We start from the raw sequence: 22107 nt of genomic DNA on the forward strand, positions 1-22107 counted from the left end.
TATATTAACTACACAAATATATATATGTGTATATGTATATTATATAAAGTGGAATCAGAGTATAGCCTTAAATATTATCAACATATATTAAATAAATTAACTGAACATTTAACTAAACAAAACCTAGAAAAGACACAAAACAACTATTCTCTTGGAGGGTGTGTGTGTGTGTGTGTGTGTGTGTCCAGAGCTTATTTTTTTTCTCTTGGGTTGTTCATTTCTCTTACCATTTTGTAGAAATTGTTACAGACACCATGGATAAGAATTTCTTTTAATGTTTTCATTTTATTTTATTTTTTATTGTTTAAAGTATTACGAATAATAGAACATATGTCTCCTTTTTCCCCTATTGACTTTCCCCTGGCCTTGCTCCCCTAGTGTCTGTATCCATTGGTTATGCTTACATGCATACATACAAATCATTTAGTTGATATAATGGATAATAAAAATACACACACACACACACACACACACACACACACACACACACACGGTGGGGCAAAAGTAGATTTACAGTTGTTCACATGGAAAATAATACAATAATTAAAAAGTAATAATACAAAAATAAACTATGGATTCTTTTTACTCACAACTATTAACCCACTTTTGCTCTACCCTGTATATACACTATAAAATATTACTCAGCAATAAAAAGAAGGAAACCTTGCTATTAGCAACAACATGGGAAGTACCTGGGGAGCATTATGCTAAGTGAAATAAGCCAGTCAGAGAAAGATAAACATCACATGATCCTATTTGTAGACTATAATGAACATCATAAACTGATGAACAAAAATAGATAAAAAGACAAAGAAGCATCAAACAGGAATTTCTTGTATGTTATATGTACATCTCAGACCGAGTTTTGGTTTGTATCTTCATCTCTATGGCCACCTGGAAGATGGGCACTGCCTCTGCAGCCCTGGTGTCTGGATGGAGAGGAAGTGTAGAGAGAAGGCATCCAGGGTACAGAAGCCAGCCCATGAGCAATGGAAAAGAAAGAGAGTCTGTCCTTTTTCTTTTTTCTTTTTTTTTGGATAGGTATTCTTTTTTTTCTTTTATTTATTTTACTTTATTTTTCTCTCACCATTTAATCCCCTTTATGCCCTCTTCCACCCCACCCCCACAATTACCTCACTGTTGTCCATGAGTTCTTTCTTTTTTCTTTGTTTTTCAGTCCCTCCATGCCTCCTGCCCCTTACCGCCCTCCCCCCACCCTTACCAGAGATGTCTGCCTGCTCTCAGTCACCTCTGCAGGGTGAGGGCAGAAATGTAATGAGGAAACAGCCCATGGTTTAGTGACAAAAAGATTAAAGTTCATTCTTGACCAACTTTGTATTCAGTCTTGGACACATCAACCTCTCTGAAACTCAGTTTCTTCTACAAAGTTGGGGAGGTAATGACATTCACTTTATAGAAGGTTGCTGTGTGGAATAAATGAGTAAATTCCTGTGAAGGCCTTGCTTTGGCGCCTAGCACTCCGTCAAAGTTAGAGCCATGTATAGCTTATAGTGTGAGCCCAACAGACGCCTTTTGAGAATTTTAAAGGACCATGAACACATAAGCTGATATTAGTTTAACATTGTTATCCACTTCTCACCATGTATGGAAGTCTGTGAACTATTTGATAACTCCCTTCACTCAGAGTCTGGAGACTGGAATACTGTCTGAGAGCGGCCGGTCACCTCCCCTTTCCCTGATTGGCAGATGAAGACCTGGCTGGACAGGAGGAGGGGACTAGCTCAGCAGTGAGGGAACGCGGTGGTAGTAACCTGGCTGCACAACCGTCAGGGGAAAAGGCAGGAGTTTTCTCACTATGGCTGGAACAAAGACACTTCTGGTGCTGGAAAACTTCATAGGTGGAAAATTCTTACCTTGTAACTCTTATATAGATTCTTATGATCCATCCACAGGAGAGGTGTACAGCAGAGTGCCAGACAGTGGAAAAGAAGAGGTGAGTGTGTTCCCTTAGGAAAGACTGAAGTGGTCTGAACAGGTCGGTGAATTATGTGTAAATTCAATTCTAGAAGCAAAAGACTGAAATGATCTTAATAATGTTGGTGAATTATGTGTAACTTCATTTTCTAGAAGTAAAAGACTGAAATGGTCTTAATATGTCAGTGAATTATGTGTAACTGATTTTCTAGAAGCAATGGGGGCGGGGTGGGGTGTGGGGGGTGGGAAAAGGTTAAACTTTAGCAGAAGGCAGACTTTAGTTCTAGAAAGATTTACTTTGTAACTGGACATGTATGGTACATGGAGCAAATCTCAGGTTAATTATATGTTAGAAGCAAATCATTAATCTAGGCCAGTGGTTGGCAAACTGTGGCTCGCAGGCCACATGCGGCTCTTTGGCCCCTTGAGTGTGGCTCTTCCACAAAATACTGACTTCTGCACATGGGCCATGAAGTTTCAATCGCACTGTATGTGCGTGCCCACACGTGGTATTTTGTGGAAGAGCCATACTTAAGGGGCCAAAGAGCCACATGTGGTTCGTGAGCCGCAGTTTGCCGAGCACTGATCTAGGCCAAGTAAGACACAGACACAAGTCTCAGGCATTCCTAAATAGGGGTCTAGTAAAAAGTATTGTTCGAAAAAATTGTCAGTATTACGTGCTACCCAACACTCGGTAGTTGCTTAAACGTGCCAGTATATCCATGGCTTTCTAAAAAGCGTGTTACTTTACTAAAACACAAAATTAGAAAACCCAGGCATTTATTTTAGACTAGGGGCCCAGTGCATGAATTCGTGCACCTTGAAAGGAACTGTGGGCAACCAGGCTGTGGTGGGCACAGGGTTGGGTCTCAGCCCATCCTCCATGCCAGCCCCTTCCCCCACAGCCCCTCCTGCCACAGCCCCTGGTCCCCTCTCTCCTGGCAGTCCTGCTCCTGCCACCGCAGCTCCCATGTGCTGGCGGTGCTGACCCCGCTCGCACGCGCTGATGGTGCAGAGCAATTGGGACCCATGCCAGCAGTGGGTGTGAGTGGCAGCTGCTGCCCTGATCGCCCCTCATGGGCAGGGGGAGGTGGATCAGGGCAGGCAGCTGCCCACTGCACCCACTGATGGTGCTGAGTGATTGAGATCGGCACCAAGCACTGGCAGCAAGTGTGAGTGGCAGCTCCAGCACTGGCTGTGGGTGTGAGCAGGGCTGGCACCAGCAGCAGGTGTGAGCAGGGCTGGTGCCAGAAGCAGGTGCAAGTGCTGGTTTGGACTGTGATGCGCTGGAGCAAAGAATTTTCAGGAACCACCAGAGGCTCACCCTAATGACAGCAACCGGTGCCTTGCCATGGTTTGGCGCCCCTGCTCACCTGCTCCACCATCGATCGCCCCTCATGGGCAGGGGGAGGTGGATCAGGGCAGGCAGCTGCCCACTGCACCCACTGATGGTGCCAAGTGATTGAGATCGGCGCCAAGCACCGGCAGCATGTGTGAGTGGCAGCTCCAGCACTGGCTGCGGGTGTGAGCAGGGCCGGCACCAGCAGCAGGTGTGAGCGAGGCTGGTGCCAGAAGCAGGTGCGAGTGCTGGTTTGGACTGTCATGCGCTGGAGCAAAGAATTTTCAGGAACCACCAGAGGCTCACCCTAATGACAGCAACCGGTGCCCTGCCATGGTTTGGCGCCCCTGCTCACCTGCTCCACCATCCCACCGCGGCCAATGCCTGCCATGTTCTGCACATACCCCCTGGTGGTCAGCACACATCATAGCAACCAGTTGTTCGGTTGTTCTGGTTGCCCTGCCATTCTATTTGCATATAGGATTATCCTCTAATACTTCTTCAAAATATCTAGCAAAATAAAACTGACCATTTCAATGGTGAAATTAAAAATCAAATTTCCTTTTTTAGAGTTAAATTTAACAGCATCCTTTTTCTTACTCAAGAGCTTTGTGTTACACACATTAATATTTTTAGTGATGTAGAATTAATTTTATTGGAAGAACTTTATAAAATATTTGAAATATATTTCATCAGTTATTGCACTGAGAATGTAAATATATCTGGGGTGATAAATGTGGCTGATGTATGTATACTCATCTAATGCCTAGTGGATGCTAAATTATTTATTTTTATTTTATTTATTTCCATCACCATTTATCCCCCATAAATATATTTTTTAAGGTACAAAAAACTAGATTATTTAAAGATAATGGTAACCTTAATATGTAGTATTATATGCAAGGATTTTTAAAGAACTAGCTATTATTTTTCTATTGTTAATACTATTTTAAATCGGACTTGCATTAAAAAGAACCTTATCTTTGTGGATTAAAGTTTGAAAATATTGACTAATGCTGGTTAAACTGTACCCACACTTTTGTTTGCTTCTAATGACTTTGGATAGATGTGGGAAATTCATCCTTGTTTTCTCCAATCCTCCTCATCTTAGCATGTTTTCCAAAGGGAAGTTAAAAATGAAAAATATGACAAATTCAGTTGAAATATTTTTTGCAGCTAATGCTCATGCATTTTCAAGTTATGGCTATACCTACTAGTAGAGGATCAAATATTTTGGATTTCCTAGCAATCTGCCATGCAAATATTCTATTTAATCCCATAAATCCTCCCCGCTCCGGTTTGAAATATATGGTCACCACGCAAACTACATGCCCAACTTCCCCAAAAGTCACTCACAGAGAGAGCAGCTAGTGCTGCTCACAGTGGTTCCCATTTATTTAGTTTTTGAGATAAACTTTGCATCCACTAAGCCCCTTAGTATACATTGTCCCAAATGGGAGTCATAACCTACAAACTGGACTCTGTCATCATCCTTATATTACAGAGCATGGTATGCTAACACTCTCATCTCTGCTGTTTGGGCTTCGACAGTGGTCTCTCTCTCTCTGCCTTATAGCATTGCAGTCAGAAGCACAGACTGGAGTCAGACAGCCTGGCTTAGAAGATGAGATGTACCACTTAGTATCTATGGTCTTGACCTTGATCTGAACCTCATTTTGCCTCCGTCTCCTTATCTATGAATTGGGGATAATCATATCTACTTCACAGTGGTGTTCTGAGAATTAAACCGACTGACATATGTAAAACTTAGTGTCTGGCATATATTAAAACTTTTTAAGTATTAGCTTTTGCTAATATTGTATACTATAGGCCTGGTGCATGAAATTCATGCATGGGGGTGGGGTACCTTAGCCTGGTCTGCACCCTCTCCAATCAGGGACCCCTCAGGGGATCTCTGACTGCCTCTCACAATCCAGGACTGCTGGCTCCTAACCGGTCGCCTGCCTGCCTGCCTAATTGCCCCTAACCACCTCTGCCTGCCTGATCACCCCTAACTGCTCCCCTACCAGTCTGATCACCCCTAACCACCTCTGCCTCACCCTGCACCCAGGACCCAGGATTCCCTCCTCCAGATGGTCACAGGCACCTGGGACCCGGACTGGCTTTGCCCGGGCTGGCTACAGCCACAGGGGACCGTGAGTGGGTGGCTTGTGCCTCTCCTGGGACACAGGCATAGGCACTGGTGCCCGGGACCGCGGGACAGGCGGCTTGTCCCTTTCCTGGGCCACAGCCTGGCTGGTCCCCATTCCCCTCTCCCCAGTGTTGAGTGTCTGAGCCATTATGGCGTGATGGTGACCATTTGCTCTTTATTATATAGGATAGTAGATGAGTATGCATTCTATATTAAATGGACACAAGACATGTGGCATTAAACAATTTAGAAAACATTACTGGAACTGAGTTTTCTGTTTCTCAAAAAGATTAGAGTTTTATAGTGACAAGTGTAGGAAGATTAGAATTTTACATTACTGTACAAATGAACTCTCCTCTTGTTGCCTTGGCAACAGGAATGTCCATGAGCCTGCATCTATGGTGGAGATTACTAAGGCCCACATGTCTCCCTTCATCCTGTCTGCAGGTCCATATTAGAGATTCAGTTTTTGAGGTGAAACCATCATCTTTCCAGACATTTTATACCTTACCTCAGCTTATCTGAAAGTGACCTTGTTCACATAAAGAAAAAGGAGAAAAGTGAGATCAGGTTTTCGGTAAGAGGGCCTAAGTGCCGTGGAATTGTCAGGTCATGTGATACAAGAAATAAGCTGTGGCATTGGGAAGCCTGTGAAGAGAATTCTGGGGCTGAGCCTGTGGGTCCAGTGGCGGGGAAGGCTATGAGCTATACTAATAGAAGAATATGCAAATTGTAGGGGGCGCCGGCACAGTAACAGTAACAACCAGCAGGCTGCGTGGGGTGACCAGGCCAGCACGGGGGTTATTGAGGGACAACCAAATGACTGACCAACAGGCTGCATGGGGTGACCAGGCTGGTGGGGGGGGGGGAGGGCAGTTAGGGGTGATCAGGTAGGCAGGTGAGCAGTTAGGAGCCAGTGGTCCCAGATTATAAGAGGGACTACATCCCCTAAGGGGTCTTGGATTGGAGAGAGTGTAGGCTGGGCTGAGGGCCTCCCCCGCCACTCCCAGGCACAAATTTCGTGCACCAGGCCTCTAGTTATAAATGTTTGTCATGCATGTGAGAGAGGAGAGGGCAACACAATCTATAAATTTGCTATCTTAGACATTGCCTATGAGAGGAGAAAGGCAGCAGGTGGCCTGAAAATTTATTCTGCCTTGCACATACCTTCCCACACACTATTTCCTTTTGGATTTAGCTCTAAAACTGGGTCCCAAGCTCTCTGTTCAACTACAGATACCCTTCTCTCCTAAAGAGGCCTCTTTCACTGGGCAGAGACAGGCAGGGAGCAAGGAGCAGAGGCGGTTGCTATGCCATAGCAGGCCGGCTCGTGGTCTTGGCAGCCATGAAGATCTGGGTTTGAATCCTGACTCTGCCAATTATTGACTGTGTGAACTCTGCCAAGTTACTTGAGCTCTCTGTGCTTCAGTGTTTTTCATCTAAATGGGCAAAGCATTACTCATGTTACAGAATTTTAGAAGGGATTAAATGAAATAATTTGTGTAATAGTACTTAGCAGATTTCCTTATATATAAAACTTAGTCAAAAAATTACCAACATGACTGATCATTCCAAATGGGGTGACAGTGATTTCAAACAAAATTTTAGACTTTATCAGATATGTCCGAGCTGGATTAAGAGTTTAGAGATTCTGTGCTTCTCAACTAAGTTTCCCCTCTCACACGATGTTTTAAAAGTCTATATTTTGAAATGATTGAAAATGTGCATCTGTTAAAATTCAAATAGCTTCTTTCTAATGATCTGATTGCCACATTCTGGATGCTCGAAATGGAGCATTTTTCTTTGGTTTTGTGGTGCCCCTGCTTTGCTGGGCACATCAGCAACACCTTGCGGGTAAATCAGCACCGGAATATTCGGAATTAGGCAGGAGATAATCTTGGCGTGTATGGGTTCTGGATTCCTGCGATCCCTGAGAGCAACAACAGTCGTAAGGCTTAAGGAGACCCTCTCCCGTTTGCTCCTCCAAGGTCGAGGCTGCGGTGGAGGCTGCCAGAGCCGCCTTCCCGGGCTGGTCGGCCAGGAGCCCGCAGGAGCGCTCGCAGGTGCTGCACCGCCTGGCGGACCTGCTGGAACAGTCCCTGGAGGAGCTGGCGCAGGCCGAATCCAAGGACCAAGGTGAGCGCGGTCGCAGCTGCTGGGCTGTCTCTGCCCGGCCTTTCCCTCTTCCGCCCTCGCGCCAGCAGAGCCGGGGGTCGAGGGCAGCTGTCTCTTACTAAACGCTTCATGGAGAGTGCAACCTGTTCCTCAGAGGCTGGACAAGGATTCTTCCTGAACTGTGATCGCCGGCACTGGGCCCGCTCTCCACCTTACCCCTCCTGGGACCATCAGGCCGCAGGCGCCCGGCTTCTCCTGGCGGAGGGAGAGGGGGAAGCAACACCTCCCAAGGCCTCTGGGGGCGGAGGCGCCTCCTTCTCGCGGCCAAAGCGAGTCCCGAGTCCCGGCGGAACCCAACCAAGTTCAAGGGGCAGGGAAATAAATACACTGTTTGGTGGAAGGAACTGCAAACACGCCTGTCAAAGGGCACCGATCTGGGGAGGGAGGAGGCGCCAGGATTGATCACGTGATCTTCCACCAAGTCCAAGAGGCGAATGATGAAGCACAGGTCATTTGAAGTTCGCAGTCCAGTTACTTAGAAAGCCATCTGAGATACTGCTCTCCCACTTCCAGCACAATTGTCCCAGTTTACCTGCTCCCAGAGGTCGGGGTAAGGGAGTAAGTGCCTGTGGATCTTTGCCATGATATCTCTTGGGGAAGTCAATGGTTGACAATCACGTGCGTGCTGTACACCGGCCTGCAGTTAGGGAGCAGCCTGACTCCAAGGCCTTAGGAGGAAAACGTTTCCCGCTGGAGCTCCAGGCACCCCAGTGTCCCCGCATCTCTAAGGGAAACAAGCAACGCGCCAGGCAAGCGCAGGTTTCTGGCTTGTTCAACCCGGAGCTAGGATGCGTGTGGGGCACGTGACAGGCGACCAAGTGCCCACAGCTGCAGCGCCAGGGGTTTCCTTCCGTAGTTCTGCCACGTGCCCATCTCAATGACCCCTCCCCGTGTTGGGGGGACATTTAATATACATCACGTGTTTATCAAAGTGGTTTTTGTAATATCCAAGGACAGCTATCTTTACACCCACGATTCCAACTCCCTCTTTGTGACATGTACAAAGCTTGCGATTTTGAAAGAGCTGGTGTGGGTGAAGTGTTAGCATCTGGCAAATTAGTGATGACAGCTCTGAACTGTTCAGTCCACAAAGCAAAGATCATTTGACTCAATTTACCTCCCCCCACCTCACCTTATAACCTCCTGTCTAATTATTTCACGGTTTTATTAAACCATGACCAATGCTTTGTATATTTAGTGAATGTCTGTCCCAGGCGAGTAGGAACGGAGGCTACTGCAGTGTGAGCGGGGTATGTGAGTGATACTGTCTCTACTGTCCATGGTGAAATACACCGACTGTGCTTTCTGTTGATTTTTTTTACAGGGAAAACCATTACCCTGGCAAGAACCATGGACATTCCCCGGTCTGTACAGAACTTCCGGTTCTTCGCCTCCTCCATCCTGCACCACACCTCGGAGTGCACCCAGATGGACCACATGGGCTGTCTGCACTATACCGTGCGGGCCCCTGTGGGGATCGGTAGGTGCTCTTCCAGGAAAGCCTGGACCACGATTGCACAGAGAGCAGCTCAGTCAGTTCTGTAGAACTGATCTAAAGGGACAGACTAAGGCAAAGGAAAGGCTTCTTCTACTGTGACTGAAATACAATTTTGGCCTTAAAAATCGATTTCTGGTTTATTTTCTTTGTGTGAAATTCTCTACTTATTCCTGGGAGATTGTTCTTGGGAAATCACAGGTAAAAGAATGATGCTGAGAGGAAATTCACAAAGGAGGATTGTTTTTTCCCCCTTGTAACAAAAAAAGAGTCTATTTCCAGAAAGTAGATTAAGAGCATGGCTTCTAGATGTGTGGGGGGCAAGTTACATAACGTGTGTGCTGCAGTATTCTTATCTGAAAGAATAGTTTGATTTTGCCTTTATATATTTTATATGAATTAAATAAATTAGTAACTGTAGAACATTCAGAACAGTGCCAGGTACATGGTAAATAAGCTTTGGCTGAATTATCTACTTTCCTCATTCATTTCTTTGCTTCCTGACCTTTGAAGACCCTTAAATATCTGCAATGACTGAAAATTTCCACTAGATGTCACTATTTCATCTGAGAAAAACCCCCACTCTTCATATTTTACCAGTTATGTTTTATGACAGGATAAAAGAATATGTTAAAAGGAAAGAAAATGGGACATCTTACCAATTTGATTATTTGAAACCTTTGGAAGGTTTTTTCAAGGCATTATGAAAAATTCAGACATCTTAAGAAGTATACTAATACATTATGCTGCAAAAATAGTATCTCCTAAAGCAAAGAGTTTTCAATGGGAAATGTGATAACATAAACTATGTGTATATACTTTTATAGCACAGATTTGAAGGCAGATTATAAGTCAGGTGACTTCGTTTTTATTTTTGCTTGTTTCATGGTTGGGAGGCTGGGCAGTTTCATACAATCACATGAAGATATAGTCTAGTTGTTGGTTCTGTTACTTAAAGAGAAAACCTATCTGATCAGGATACAGGTGAGAACTTAGAGAAACTTTTTTAATGCAAAAATCCTCTGGCGATCTAAGATGGATTTCACAACCTCAGAACCTCTTTGCTCTTATTTTATAAATAATTCTAAAAAGCTTGAATTTTATGTCTCCATCCAATAAACTCTGAAGAAATGGTAGCGGGACAGTTTAATGACAAGGAGGGAGAGATTTAGACACATGTAAAGATGAGCCCATAAATCTCAAAACTCATCACATTATGGAACTGTTTAGCCCCAACATTTATACAACTGTTGTTCATTAATATAATTGTAATTATCAAGAAAAGACTGAACTGTATCAATTTATAGTTTTCCAAGGCACAGTTGTTGGTAATACATTTTAGAATGATTTCCCGGAAGTTGGCTACAGATAAGCCAAGTTGGGGGTTTTAGGAGCTTAGGTTCCGTGCAGCGTGCGGGAGAACCCCGTGGGGCGGTCTGCCCTGAGGGGCATGTCATTGTTGGCACTGCTTCTGCTCTCGGTTAGCTGGTCTGATCAGTCCCTGGAATTTGCCACTCTACTTGCTGACCTGGAAGATCGCTCCGGCCATTGCTGCCGGCAACACTGTGATCGCCAAGCCCAGCGAGCTGACTTCAGTGACTGCGTGGATGATGTGCAAACTCCTGGAGAAAGCAGGTAATCAGGTGCCAGAGTTTGAGGGAGGATTGGCTTGGGGGCTGCCCACTGTGTAGGCTTTAGCCCCCTTAGGGTCACTGACATTTGAAACCTACTAAACAGCAAAACAGATTCCACCGACATCTTTGGTTTTTGTCTCCCTGTTCCTTTTCTGAGAAATTCCCTGCATCGTGGGGCTTGCTCACAGGGCTTCCTCTATTCAACCCTTGAACGTGCCACTGCAGGACAGTTCTTCCCTGCAGGCTCAGCTGGCAGCAAAGGGCACATGATAGGAAGACAAGGACAGGCTTAGAGAGCCCCAGGGAGCCAGATACCAGCCTGCTCCAGGGGTTGTGCTTGATAGTCAATTTAAAGCTGATGTTGGAACCACAAGTGAATCTTGATGAAAATAAGAGTACTACTAGGCACTCCTCTGGTTTGTATAGTGATAGCATACCTGCTAGAAACAGCCCATTTTCAAGAGATTTGAAATACATCCCTCTGTTTCCCCTGCATTGGGATTCACTACTCAGGCACTTATATAATCTGGCTTCGGGCCCCCTTTTTGCTAATATTGCAATGACCACATTCAGGGTGGGTTTCTGGTTTAGTTTTGGGGTGTTCAGCCTGACACTGCACCAGGTTTGGAAGGTAGCAGCCAGGAGAGCCTGTCTTGTACCCCACGAGAAGGCCCCTTGCTGTCAGGTCCCTCTGCTCGTGTTTCCATGGCCTGGGTAGGAATGATGGGTGAGTGGCAGGGAGGGGCTGTCTTTCTGGCTCTCTTGGTCTCTGCTGTGCATGCTTCCTTCATGGAGGAGGTACTACTGGGCTCACCTGTGTCCACGGAGTGGATGTTTGGAAAGAGCCCATCTGTCTCTCCTGGCTGTCTTTTCTCTTGAAGCAAAAACGTACACATTGGCTCCCAGGAAAGTTGAGTCAGTTGTTTAAGATTTAGATGACGGGCTAAAGCATGCCTGTTTAGGGAAGAGCACTGGGCCTATGACCTTGTTCAGCTGCCCATTCCCCTTGTATCCTACCAAGGAATGAAGCCTCCCAGCCTAGGTCTTTGGGATCACGTCTGTGGATGCCCTAGGCCTCTGGAGGGGGTTCGAAGTGAATGTGCCCGACTCTCTCGTGTTCCAGAATGTGCCATCCCTCCCTTACACAGAGATCAGGTTCTCATCCCCTTCTTTACGAAATAGAGTCCACCTTCTCATGCCCCCTCTTGCCAATGGTGGGACACTTGTTCTTGTTTTCCTCCCATCAGCCACAGGGAGGACTTCGCCCCCAAGCATCTTCTTTGCCCCAACCCAGGGCCCAGCTACTGTCACATGGTGCCTGGCTTTGGGCCTCTCCTCTCCTGGCAGAGCTATATGATCCAGAAAACTGACTTCTATGCTAGATTTCAACATGTGCACATTGAGTGTAGAGGAGCTCACCTGAACGGGGCCTCGGTTGTGGCCTCAAGGTGATTGGGCTAAGGCTGTGGCTCTATGCGAAGATGTTTTGGATGATAATGAATCATCAATGTAACATTATTATTTACACTTTAAAAGCATATCCTTGAAGAGAATGTTCTAACCCAAAAAATTACATTTCTGCTGAGAGAATGTCTAATGTGGAGCCAGGGAAAAATACTAGGAGCTGGAAGTAGTTCAAAATCCTCATACACTGGAGACTTCCGTCCCTGATGTACGTCAAGCCTGAAGAAACAGAGGGAACAAACTCAGCTGCCTCCAGGCAAACCCTAAGGGCCCCCAGGACACAACACAATGGCACACAGATTTTCTCTCTGAACACGTTGAAGTCACGGGCCATTTCTAATCCGGATAATGTACATTTAGATAAGCATCCATTTACTTAACAATTATTTCCGAACAATGCTGCCTCCCTAATAGAAGTGTTAGGGGAATCTAAAGAAGGTAAATCCCTTACAGCAATGACTGACCCGCAGTAAGCACCGAGTAAATGAGAATCAGCACTTAATGGTATTAATCCTATGTGGCAAACGAGGCTGTGTGCAGGAGGTACATACAATGGAGAGCAAGACACAAGTACTATTCTGCTCTTAGCTAGTGTACCTTCTAGTGGTGGGTAGGTAATAAGCAGGTAAACATAAGTAAATACATGCAGACACAGGGCAGTAGGATCTCATCATAGAAAAGACTGGACTGGGGCTTCTAATTTTGGGTGTTTTTGGTACCTTTAAGTCAGACCTAGATTGTAGTGATACATTTGTATCATGGGGCTCAGGAGCTTCTACTTACCTTCCTGGGGTGGGGAGAGCCGCCTTCACTCCCCTGGACCAGGATAGTCAACGTCTTCCCTGGATTTTGCAGCACTCGCACTCCCCTCTACTTGACATTTTCACACCGCACTCTGACTCCTGGATGCCAGCGTGGAGCAGGGCTCTCCTCCCTCACAGGGCTAGACCTACCTGAGGAATCTCTGCATCCTTAGCCTCGGAGGCCTAGTCAGTTTTATGGAATGAATTATGTAGAATGTTGTACCTGCATTTTCTGGGGCAAAGCATCTGGAGAAATTCCGCCTAGGGTGTATGCTAGGCAGAGGTGATACTGTAGTTTTTGCTTTACTATTAAACTAGAGATAGCCTTGAATTCACTCCCACCTATTGGACTTCCAAGGAGAATCTCCGTGTAACCTCAAGTCCTCAACATACTGAGAATACTTCCTGTAACTGATGCTGTTTCCCATCCAGGTGTTCCACCCGGTGTGGTGAATATTGTGTTCGGAACAGGGCCCAGGGTAGGCGAGGCCCTGGTGTCCCATCCAGAGGTGCCCCTCATCTCCTTCACCGGGAGCCAGCCCACAGCCGAGCGGATCACACAGCTGAGTGCTCCCCACTGCAAGAGGCTCTCCCTGGAGCTGGGGGGCAAGAACCCTGCCATCATCTTTGAGGATGCCAACCTGGAGGAGTGCATTCCCACCACGGTCAGGTCCAGCTTTGCCAACCAGGCATGTCTCTGGGTTTTGGTTTGCTTGTTTGCTTGGTTGTTGGTTGGTTTTGAACTCTGCTGCCCCGTCATGTACGATCTGTTTCATCACAATGCACAGCCAGGAGTGAGAAGGTTGATCCAGTGCTGTATCAGTGAAAGGAGAATCGGTACTTTGGGTTACTGCGTTGACCATCTGTTCAATCTTAGTGTCAATCTGTAGCCTTGTAGAGTCACAGCTTCCATTCAGCACATCCCTTTTCTTGAGTTACACCACTTTTATCAGGGAGCAGCCATGGGCAGAATGATTGGTTTTTGCTACTCCAAGCTTATCCATACTGGTATTCACCGAGTTCCCCAGACTCTTCTTGCTGTCTAGATGCCCTATTTCCAGTAAACTTTTTTCTCCTCCCAGAAGTCTCCCAAATGCATTCTCATCCTTAGAAATAAATACTAGAACCGGTCTAGAGCTGGTTTCTTACCTTAAAGTCACAGATGCGTTTCAGGGCAACTTTCCATCTCCTGGCACCGTGTAGCAGGTATTTTCCTGGGGTCCATAGTTCTCATCAGGGTCTTCAAGGCCATAGCATCCCAGAGGGTGAGGAACACAGGATCAGATACCCTACACTGTAGGCTTCATGGGGAGGGCAACTGTGCCTGCTTCTGTGTGACATATTAGCAACACCCAGGATAGTCCCTAGGATGGAGCATAAATAGTGAATGATTTTCTCCAAACCTGTATTTTAAATTTTTTAAAGTAAAAAAACAAAGACTTAAGCCGAAGAGTTAGAACTTCCATAGAAGGAAAGATGAGTGGAATGAGATATATTTTTATTCAACTTAACTTGAATAATTTGCATAATCTTTTGAACCTTCACTTCTTTACCAGTAAATTATGGAAATTACAATAATTATGCCTTCCAATAGGGTTTTTGTGAAAAACATTCCGTATAATGATTGTTTTCATGATCATTATAATTGTAATTAATTCCCTCACAGAAATTCCTATAGAAAGTGACTATATATATATATATAATGTATATATGTATATATATATATATATTGCTCAGAGTGCAGCCTGATCTGTCCATGAAGGAGTGTGTCCTGCAGTCTTGTCATTTTCCTCATGTGTATTTCTTCGCAGGGTGAAATCTGCCTCTGTACCAGCAGGATCTTTGTCCAGAAGAGCATCTATAGTGAATTTTTAAAGAGGTTTCTAGAAGCTACCAGACTATGGAAAGTAGGCATTCCCTCCGACCCATCGGCCAGCATGGGCGCTCTGATAAGTAAAGCTCATTTGGAGAAAGTAAGTAAATCTCTGCCATGTATGTCACTGGAGGGAAGCTCAGTGGAAGGCACAGCACGCCCATGCTTTGGAATATTGTGAATTACTACCTTATCTTAAACAGTTATGACCTGTGGGAAGTTATCTCTGGACACAGAGTCTAAAAATGTTGAATGTGAATAAACAAATGTAGTGCAGATTTAAAACAGCATCTGTGTGAAATGACTGCACTTGAGAAGTCAGCATGGAGATACCACCAGGAGAGTGAGAAGGCAATTTTCCAAGCATAAAGGTCAAAATTTCCAGAAGTAACTGTTCCCAGTGGAGAGGGTGCTGCCTCTGGCTTACAGCAGATAGGATTTTGTAATTTCCAGAACACGCAGTCCAAATTATGTGGTTTTTAGTTAGTGGAGTGCCTAGTGGTGGCCTACGTGGGAGAAGCCATTGATGGTGTATGGGTGGTTTATGGGATTTTGATTTCTAAAGTCATTTTAATTTATTACCTGATGTGGCTCTACCCAAAATAAGTCATAGGTTCTGGTACTGAAGGCTCTTGTCTTCAGCTGCAGTAACGAAGGCCCACCAAGGAAAATGTGCCTCCGTCATCAGTCACTAAGGGGCAAAGCCGTTACTTAAGTTTGTAAAAACCTGTGGCACTGCACTGACGTGGCAGACATAGCACATTTTAACGTTGACCTTCACAATATTGTGAAGCACAGAGGCTCATAGGTGGGCAGGTAATGTCGCTTGATGGTCTCTTCTTCTTTTTTTTTTCTCAGTGAAATAGGAAGCAGGTGACAGGGAGAGAAGGTGTTGGGGGTTTCAGGGGAGAGGAGAAGGTATGAAATAGTCTTGCAGATCAGGAGAGAGAATGGACTTTGAGATGATTGTGTTGTCAGCAGGCAGCTCCAAGGGCTCACTGAGGCCTGTGATCACTTATTTAAAGTGAGGCTAACCAGCATGGCTGTTTTCTTCCAGTTGAACTTGCCTGCAAGATTATAGGTGCCTAGGCAGCAGTCCCCAGAGTGCCCATGGGATTTATAGTTGTGGATGTTGCCCCCTCGTGGAATGAGGAATCACCAGGCGCATGGGGCTTCTTTGTCCTCTCTTGTCCGGCTGTTCTGGACACTCGACCTCCGTGCCTGCCCACCCACACATGCAAATAACTGTTGCAAAACAAGCTAAGCACGCTCTGAACGCTTCCTGTGGAGCATAAGTTAACTTCCAGAAGCATTTTTGCAGTAGGCTCAGGGGCTTGGTGCAGTCTGAAGTCCCCTTTGCAATTCACCACTCACCTGAAGTTTAAAGTTCTCTATATAGGAAATCAACAGAGAGACTTTTTTTTCTATCATTGGCCATAATTTACCCAATAAAGGGAGATATATCAGTGAGGGAAATAAAAGTATTTGATTTTCCTGTGGGCTTTAACATAATACTTTTTAAAAAATATTTTTATTTCAGAGGGAAAGAAAAAGAGAGTGGGAGGTAGAAACATCAATGATGAGAGAGAAACATTGATTGGCTTCCTCCTGAAATCCCCCCCACTGGGGATCAAGCCCGCAACCCGGGCACATGCCCTGACTGGGAGTCGAACTATGACCTCCTGGTTCATAGGTTGACACTCAACCACTGAACCACACCGGCTGGGCATAACATGATATTTCTGATGCTCAGCATGACCCTACTTGCCCACAGTGGCCTTTTCTTTAGTCTGCCTCATGGTTCTTCTGAGCTCCACCCAAGGCCCCCTTGTAGGCATCTCTGCTCTCTGACAACAAACAGCTTCAGCCATATGAGTTGCTCTTCCCCACATGGGCAATAGGCCCTCTTCAAAGCCAGCATCAGACCCTGTGGGTGCTCATTAGATGTCCCAGGATGCCGCTGGCAATCAAGAGGCAACTTAAAGCCTGGTTGTGCTGAGCTCACATGCTGTCCGTTTATGAAGATCTTGTATCCATGCTGATGTTTCCAGATTAGCCAAGTTACTTCTAAACCTTGCTTTAGTATCATGGTTATTTGATAACCTGGCTGTGATGTGTCTTGTTATGTATGGTCATTCCCCATCTTGTTCACAGTCAAGACTGAGTCTTTAAAGTGACCCAGGAGTCTGTCACCCATTACCACTGTCCTTATTACCTCTGTCACCTTTCTTCTCCCTCATTCTGCTGCTGCAGGCTAACCTCCCGATTCTTCCTGGAAAATACCAGGCCACTCCTTCTTGCCCTTCGCTCTTGCTGCCCATGCCCCATGGAATGTTCTTCCTGCAGAGATTTACTTGGCTTTCTCCTTAAATCAAATGTCATCTTCTGAATTAGAGCTTGCCTGCTCACCCTATATAAAGTCACACCTACCAGAACTTCCTCTGTCTCTTTGCAGCTTTATTTTTCTCTGTGACTCTTAGTACCACCTGACATATAATATATATTATTTATTCCTTTATTGACTATTTTTCCTTGACTAGAGTGCAAGCTCCATGATCAGTTTCATTCACTGCTAGATCCTTATATCCCAAAAAAGTGCCTGGAACATAATAGGTTCATATTATTGTTGGACAAATGTTTGAATTAACACTACATCTTGTGTATTAGTTATACCCCCAAACTGGAGGATTCCATTTTCCTTGAACACTTGAACATAAGCATCTGGTATCACTGATCATTAAATCACAATAACAATAAAAAAATCCATATAAACACATGCAAGCCTTTGAGATTTTGCTTCAGACTCTCCTCTAACTCTTCATCTTTTCATTGGTTATTTCAGCTTATATCATAGGCAACTTTAGAATTTAATTCTAGTTTCTTAAAAATTTTTGGAAAAATGTTGGTGTGCAACACCTCATTATTATACAAATCCAACTTCTTACTGCCAACTAAGAATTTCAAAAATATGATCAGCTTATTTTCTAAATTCATTAGAGATTTTTACAGACTTACTACAAATAGGCAAGTGGACTGTTTTCTGTAAGTCCACATCCTCCCTCTCCCCCACAATGTTCTTGCTTTCTCCAGAACCAACTTATAAAAAGGTACCACAATTTTTTGATTATAATACATTTTAGTTGAAAACAACATATTTCTCCAAATTATCAAACTTTTGTTTCATTTTGTTTTTGGTGATTCCCAGTAATTTTAATTAACCCTAACATGAACATAGACAATTTAGCAAGTTGTAGTATCAAAATATTTTAGTACACAATTTTCAAAAAAATTTCCAGAGTAAAATACACACTTTAAACTTTGTGTATTTGAGTGACTCCATAGAGAAGATCTTAAATTACCTTCTTTTCAGTATGTTGGTGGTTGGAGCCCAATGATAGTGAGCCCCACGCATGGGGTGTCCTGGTGGATCCTAAGGACTTTCCTGCTGCAGACTGAGAATGTATGGGGGGCAGGTGGGAGCTGAGGCCTCCTTTAGCATGTGTGTGTCCCCTTAGCACCTGTGCCCAGACAGGAGGAGTGCATCTCCTGCAGGTTCTGGGTATCCCCAACCTCAGGTCCATCTCCTTCTACCTCAGCCCAGCTCCCTATGTGAGTTTCACCAAGTGAGCTAGTTCTCCTCTGAGTCCAGGCTAAGATACGAAGGGAGAGCCTGGTTTCCCCTCATTTCCTTCTCCTGGCCGTTTCAGATTGTGACTTTTCAGTTCAGTCTGCCAAACCACCTGGGATCAGGAGACAGGGGACATCTTTCCTTGTCTTTCGCCAGAAAGCTCTGGGGGCTGTGTGCCAGGGAAGGTCTATCTGCCATCTTTGCATTCCTCATCTCCTCTTCTGCACTATGTCTATATCTTCTCCAAATCGAAATAGCCCTGCAGAGTCTCGGGTCTTTGTGTCCATCCTACCTCTGTGTGATTGTCATAATAGAATGGTGATGCCGTGACAGAAGAATCCAAGCAGAATGTGTAAAGGTTGTGTTGCAATGGCAAAGGGCTCAGAAACTCACAGAGACAGAGCATGCTCCTAAGTGGACATGTCATTTCCTAGGTTCCTAGTAGCTGCAGGGGATACAAAGTAAATTGCGATGATTCTGTCCTCGAGGAATGAAGGAAAGTCTCCCTTGTCTATTTCAGACAGTTGCTTTTTCTTTCTATTTTTACCCTCCATAATCCTCCCCTACTTGTCTGTCTGGAGAATCTGGCTGTCTGCCTGCCTTCCCATTGATGCATGTAGCTAGTGAGATAGAATTCTCGAGTGTTTACAGGGAGGCTGGAGGAAGCTCAGAGCATGTTCACAGATGTATCTCCCAGTAGGGCCAGGCTATGAGGTTCACTCTTAAAGTTCCCTATCTCCTTTGGCAGCTAAGCAAACTGACACACAGCGGGGACACCTCTGAATTCTCTTAGCTGTAAGTGTCAGATCATGCATTCATTGTGATCTTCATCAACAGCAATGACTGCTGCTGGCATTCAAGAGACTTACTGTGCTAATGTCAAGAGACATTATGCTAAATATTTTACATATCTTATTTTATTTAATCCTATGAATAGGTGGCAGTATTAATCTTATTTTCAGATGATGAAACTGAGACACAGAGCATTTAAAACCCCTTAGCTAGTGGGTAATTTGAGCACAGTTGGGTTCCCAAGTCCATTCTTCTCTATGCTCTGATTTTATATGCAAAGCTACCAAGTACTAACAATTCTCCACTCAAGAAAAGTTTTTTAATAATAATTCACTACATTTCATAGCATATTAACAGTCCCAAGGTTGTTACTTTCTTCAGATTTTACTGAAAATCTCAGTTCCTGAGCTGCTAGTATAGATATCATTCTGTCATCCCTCTAGAAAATAAATTCAGTTCAGTATGAGTCACCTTGTGCATTAAATATTTTGATAAACCCACAATTTGAAACTAACACCTCTCTTCATATTTGATTATCCCAAGAACTTCTAAGAGATAATCCTGTAATCCCATTTAGACATGACAGTGTGAAGCCAGAACACTCCTTGTACATGGAATTGTGAATATTTCTTGGCACTGCCTCCAGAATGTGCCCCTGGAGACCCTGGCCTGGACTTCCTTCATTCACCCCAGAGGCAGCCTTTGACATCTTTTCATTAATGTGGGTGGGTTGTTTCAAAAGGAGTGAGAGAGGAGGGGAAAGAGAAGTCCAAACCTATTCTAGTCTCTACCCACAAACTGGCCTGGGGTTTTCTGGGAAGGCTTTGAGATCATCGTGCCAGCTGGGGGAGGAGGTGTAGCAGAGGGGAGAATAAATTGAACCAAATGTTCTGTTTTTAAAACGTCTTTGACGTATGGCTTATTAAGTGTTCTACAAATTGAAGCAAAAAATAATAATATAACACTACCTTTTTTATTTTTACATAGCAAATATTTGGCTCTATTTTGAATATAGTTCTACAGTGGAGTTCTAATTCAATACTGGGACAGAATCCTCAGATGATAAATGATAAGTAGGAACCCAAAATGCCCCTTCAAAATTGACTCTGCCTTTGATGTACTAGTTGACTCTTGTTCTGTACTTTAAATTTTGGGGATTATTTTTATATTTCTCCTATGCTTATAATACTGCTCAGAGGCCGAATCATATATTATTGTGACTTAAACATTTCCATATATAAATGTATATATCATTATTATAAGTCTACAACCATTGTTAATAAATATCTCTCATCTCTAAGTCACTGGGTTAGCTTATTACATAACTTATTTTCCATTATAGTTACCTAGATATATTTCTGAATGTAATCAGTAATTAGACTAGAAATTAGAAATTATTTGTTCTGGAAGCTCAGATATTGGAAGGATATCCTGGCCTTTAGTTAAATCTTGTACACCATTCCACTTCACACTTACTACAATGGGCATGGCCCCTCAAAAAATGATAAAATATTCTTTTTTTGTGTATTTAATTACTGAATATGGCTGACTATGAATTCTAGTGTTCCTGTTTATTAGTTTTATGAAATGCATACCCTTTCTGAGGCTCAATGACATCATCAGCAAGTAGAGGATAACAATACATTGCCAACAGACTTGAGAGGATATATGAAAAGCACTTATCTCACTGGCACTTAAGCATTAAGTAAATTCCTCTCTCCTTTTCCATATGAGGACTGAATGCCCAAGTGATGAGCACTTGTACTCCTCGGGCTCAGCAGCTGAGTGATAAGATAATCGACCTTAGATTTCTCGGCAATGACCTCATATGCCTTTCCTAGATGATTTCAAAATACTGAATTTTTTGTTGCTTTGTGTGAAGGTAAGATGTTACTAATCATGGTTTTCACCCACCCAGGTCCGAAGTTACATCAAGAAAGCTCGTGCTGAAGGGGCCCAGATTCTGTGCGGTGAGGGAGTGGACAAGTTGAGTCTTCCCCCCAGGAATCAGGGAGGCTATTTTATGCTTCCCACCGTGATAACCGACATTAAGGACGAGTCCTGCTGCATGAAGGAAGAGATATTTGGTCCTGTGACGTGTGTTGTCCCCTTTGATAGCGAAGAGGAAGTGATTAAAAGAGCCAATAGTGTCAAATATGGGTTGGCAGCGACCGTGTGGTCTAGCAACGTGGGGCGTATCCACCGGGTGGCTAAGAAGTTGCAGTCAGGCTTGGTCTGGACCAATTGCTGGCTCATCAGGGAGCTGAACCTTCCTTTCGGGGGGATGAAGAGTTCTGGAGTAGGTAGAGAAGGAGCCAAGGACTCTTATGAATTCTTCACAGAAGTCAAAACCATCACCATTAAACACTGACCTTGCCAGTGGAGAAGTTGTGTTGGTCAATGCCTGGCTACAGACAATCAGTGGTGCAATTTGGTGAATGGAAATAGTGGCAGAAATTCCAGCCAGGGCTTGACTCAGCTGAAGATTATCTCTCGCTTATCTTCAGTAGTTAGTATCTTTACCTGCGTGGTGAAGAGATGCTGTCTATTTTAAAGGTGAAGAAAAACAATGTAATACTTCTGCTTGGGGAGACACAAAAAGGAAGCCAAAGAATTGTCCTCCTGTGTTGTGTGTTCATAGCATTTAAAAAAAATTATTTTGATCCGATTCTTGGAAATTCACAGATAATCAGATTTTTTTTTTTCATTTGCAAGTGAGTAGTTAAAGGAAAGCTACAAAGCCAAAGAGAAACAAATCACGACAATTTCCTACCTTTAGGGAGATTGTCAAGATGGTCTCCTACCCCTCAGCCAGCA

The 22107-nt window shown here is 44.3% G+C and overlaps 1 protein-coding gene across 1 annotated transcript; it reads left to right on the plus strand.

Annotated features, from left to right (window-relative positions):
* The first annotated feature begins 1728 nt into the window (after window positions 1-1728).
* On the plus strand, window positions 1729-22036 carry ALDH8A1 (aldehyde dehydrogenase 8 family member A1). Its single transcript, XM_006776209.2, has 7 exons — window positions 1729-1954; window positions 7415-7562; window positions 8926-9081; window positions 10582-10731; window positions 13430-13686; window positions 14809-14970; window positions 21209-22036. Exons 1-7 carry the CDS (start codon window positions 1817-1819, stop codon window positions 21659-21661), a joined length of 1464 nt encoding a protein of 487 aa, XP_006776272.1. The 5' UTR covers window positions 1729-1816; the 3' UTR covers window positions 21662-22036.
* The last annotated feature ends 71 nt before the right edge of the window (window positions 22037-22107 follow it).

Source organism: Myotis davidii, unplaced genomic scaffold, assembly GCF_000327345.1.
Source record: "Myotis davidii unplaced genomic scaffold, ASM32734v1 scaffold266, whole genome shotgun sequence".
NCBI lineage: Eukaryota > Metazoa > Chordata > Mammalia > Chiroptera > Vespertilionidae > Myotis > Myotis davidii.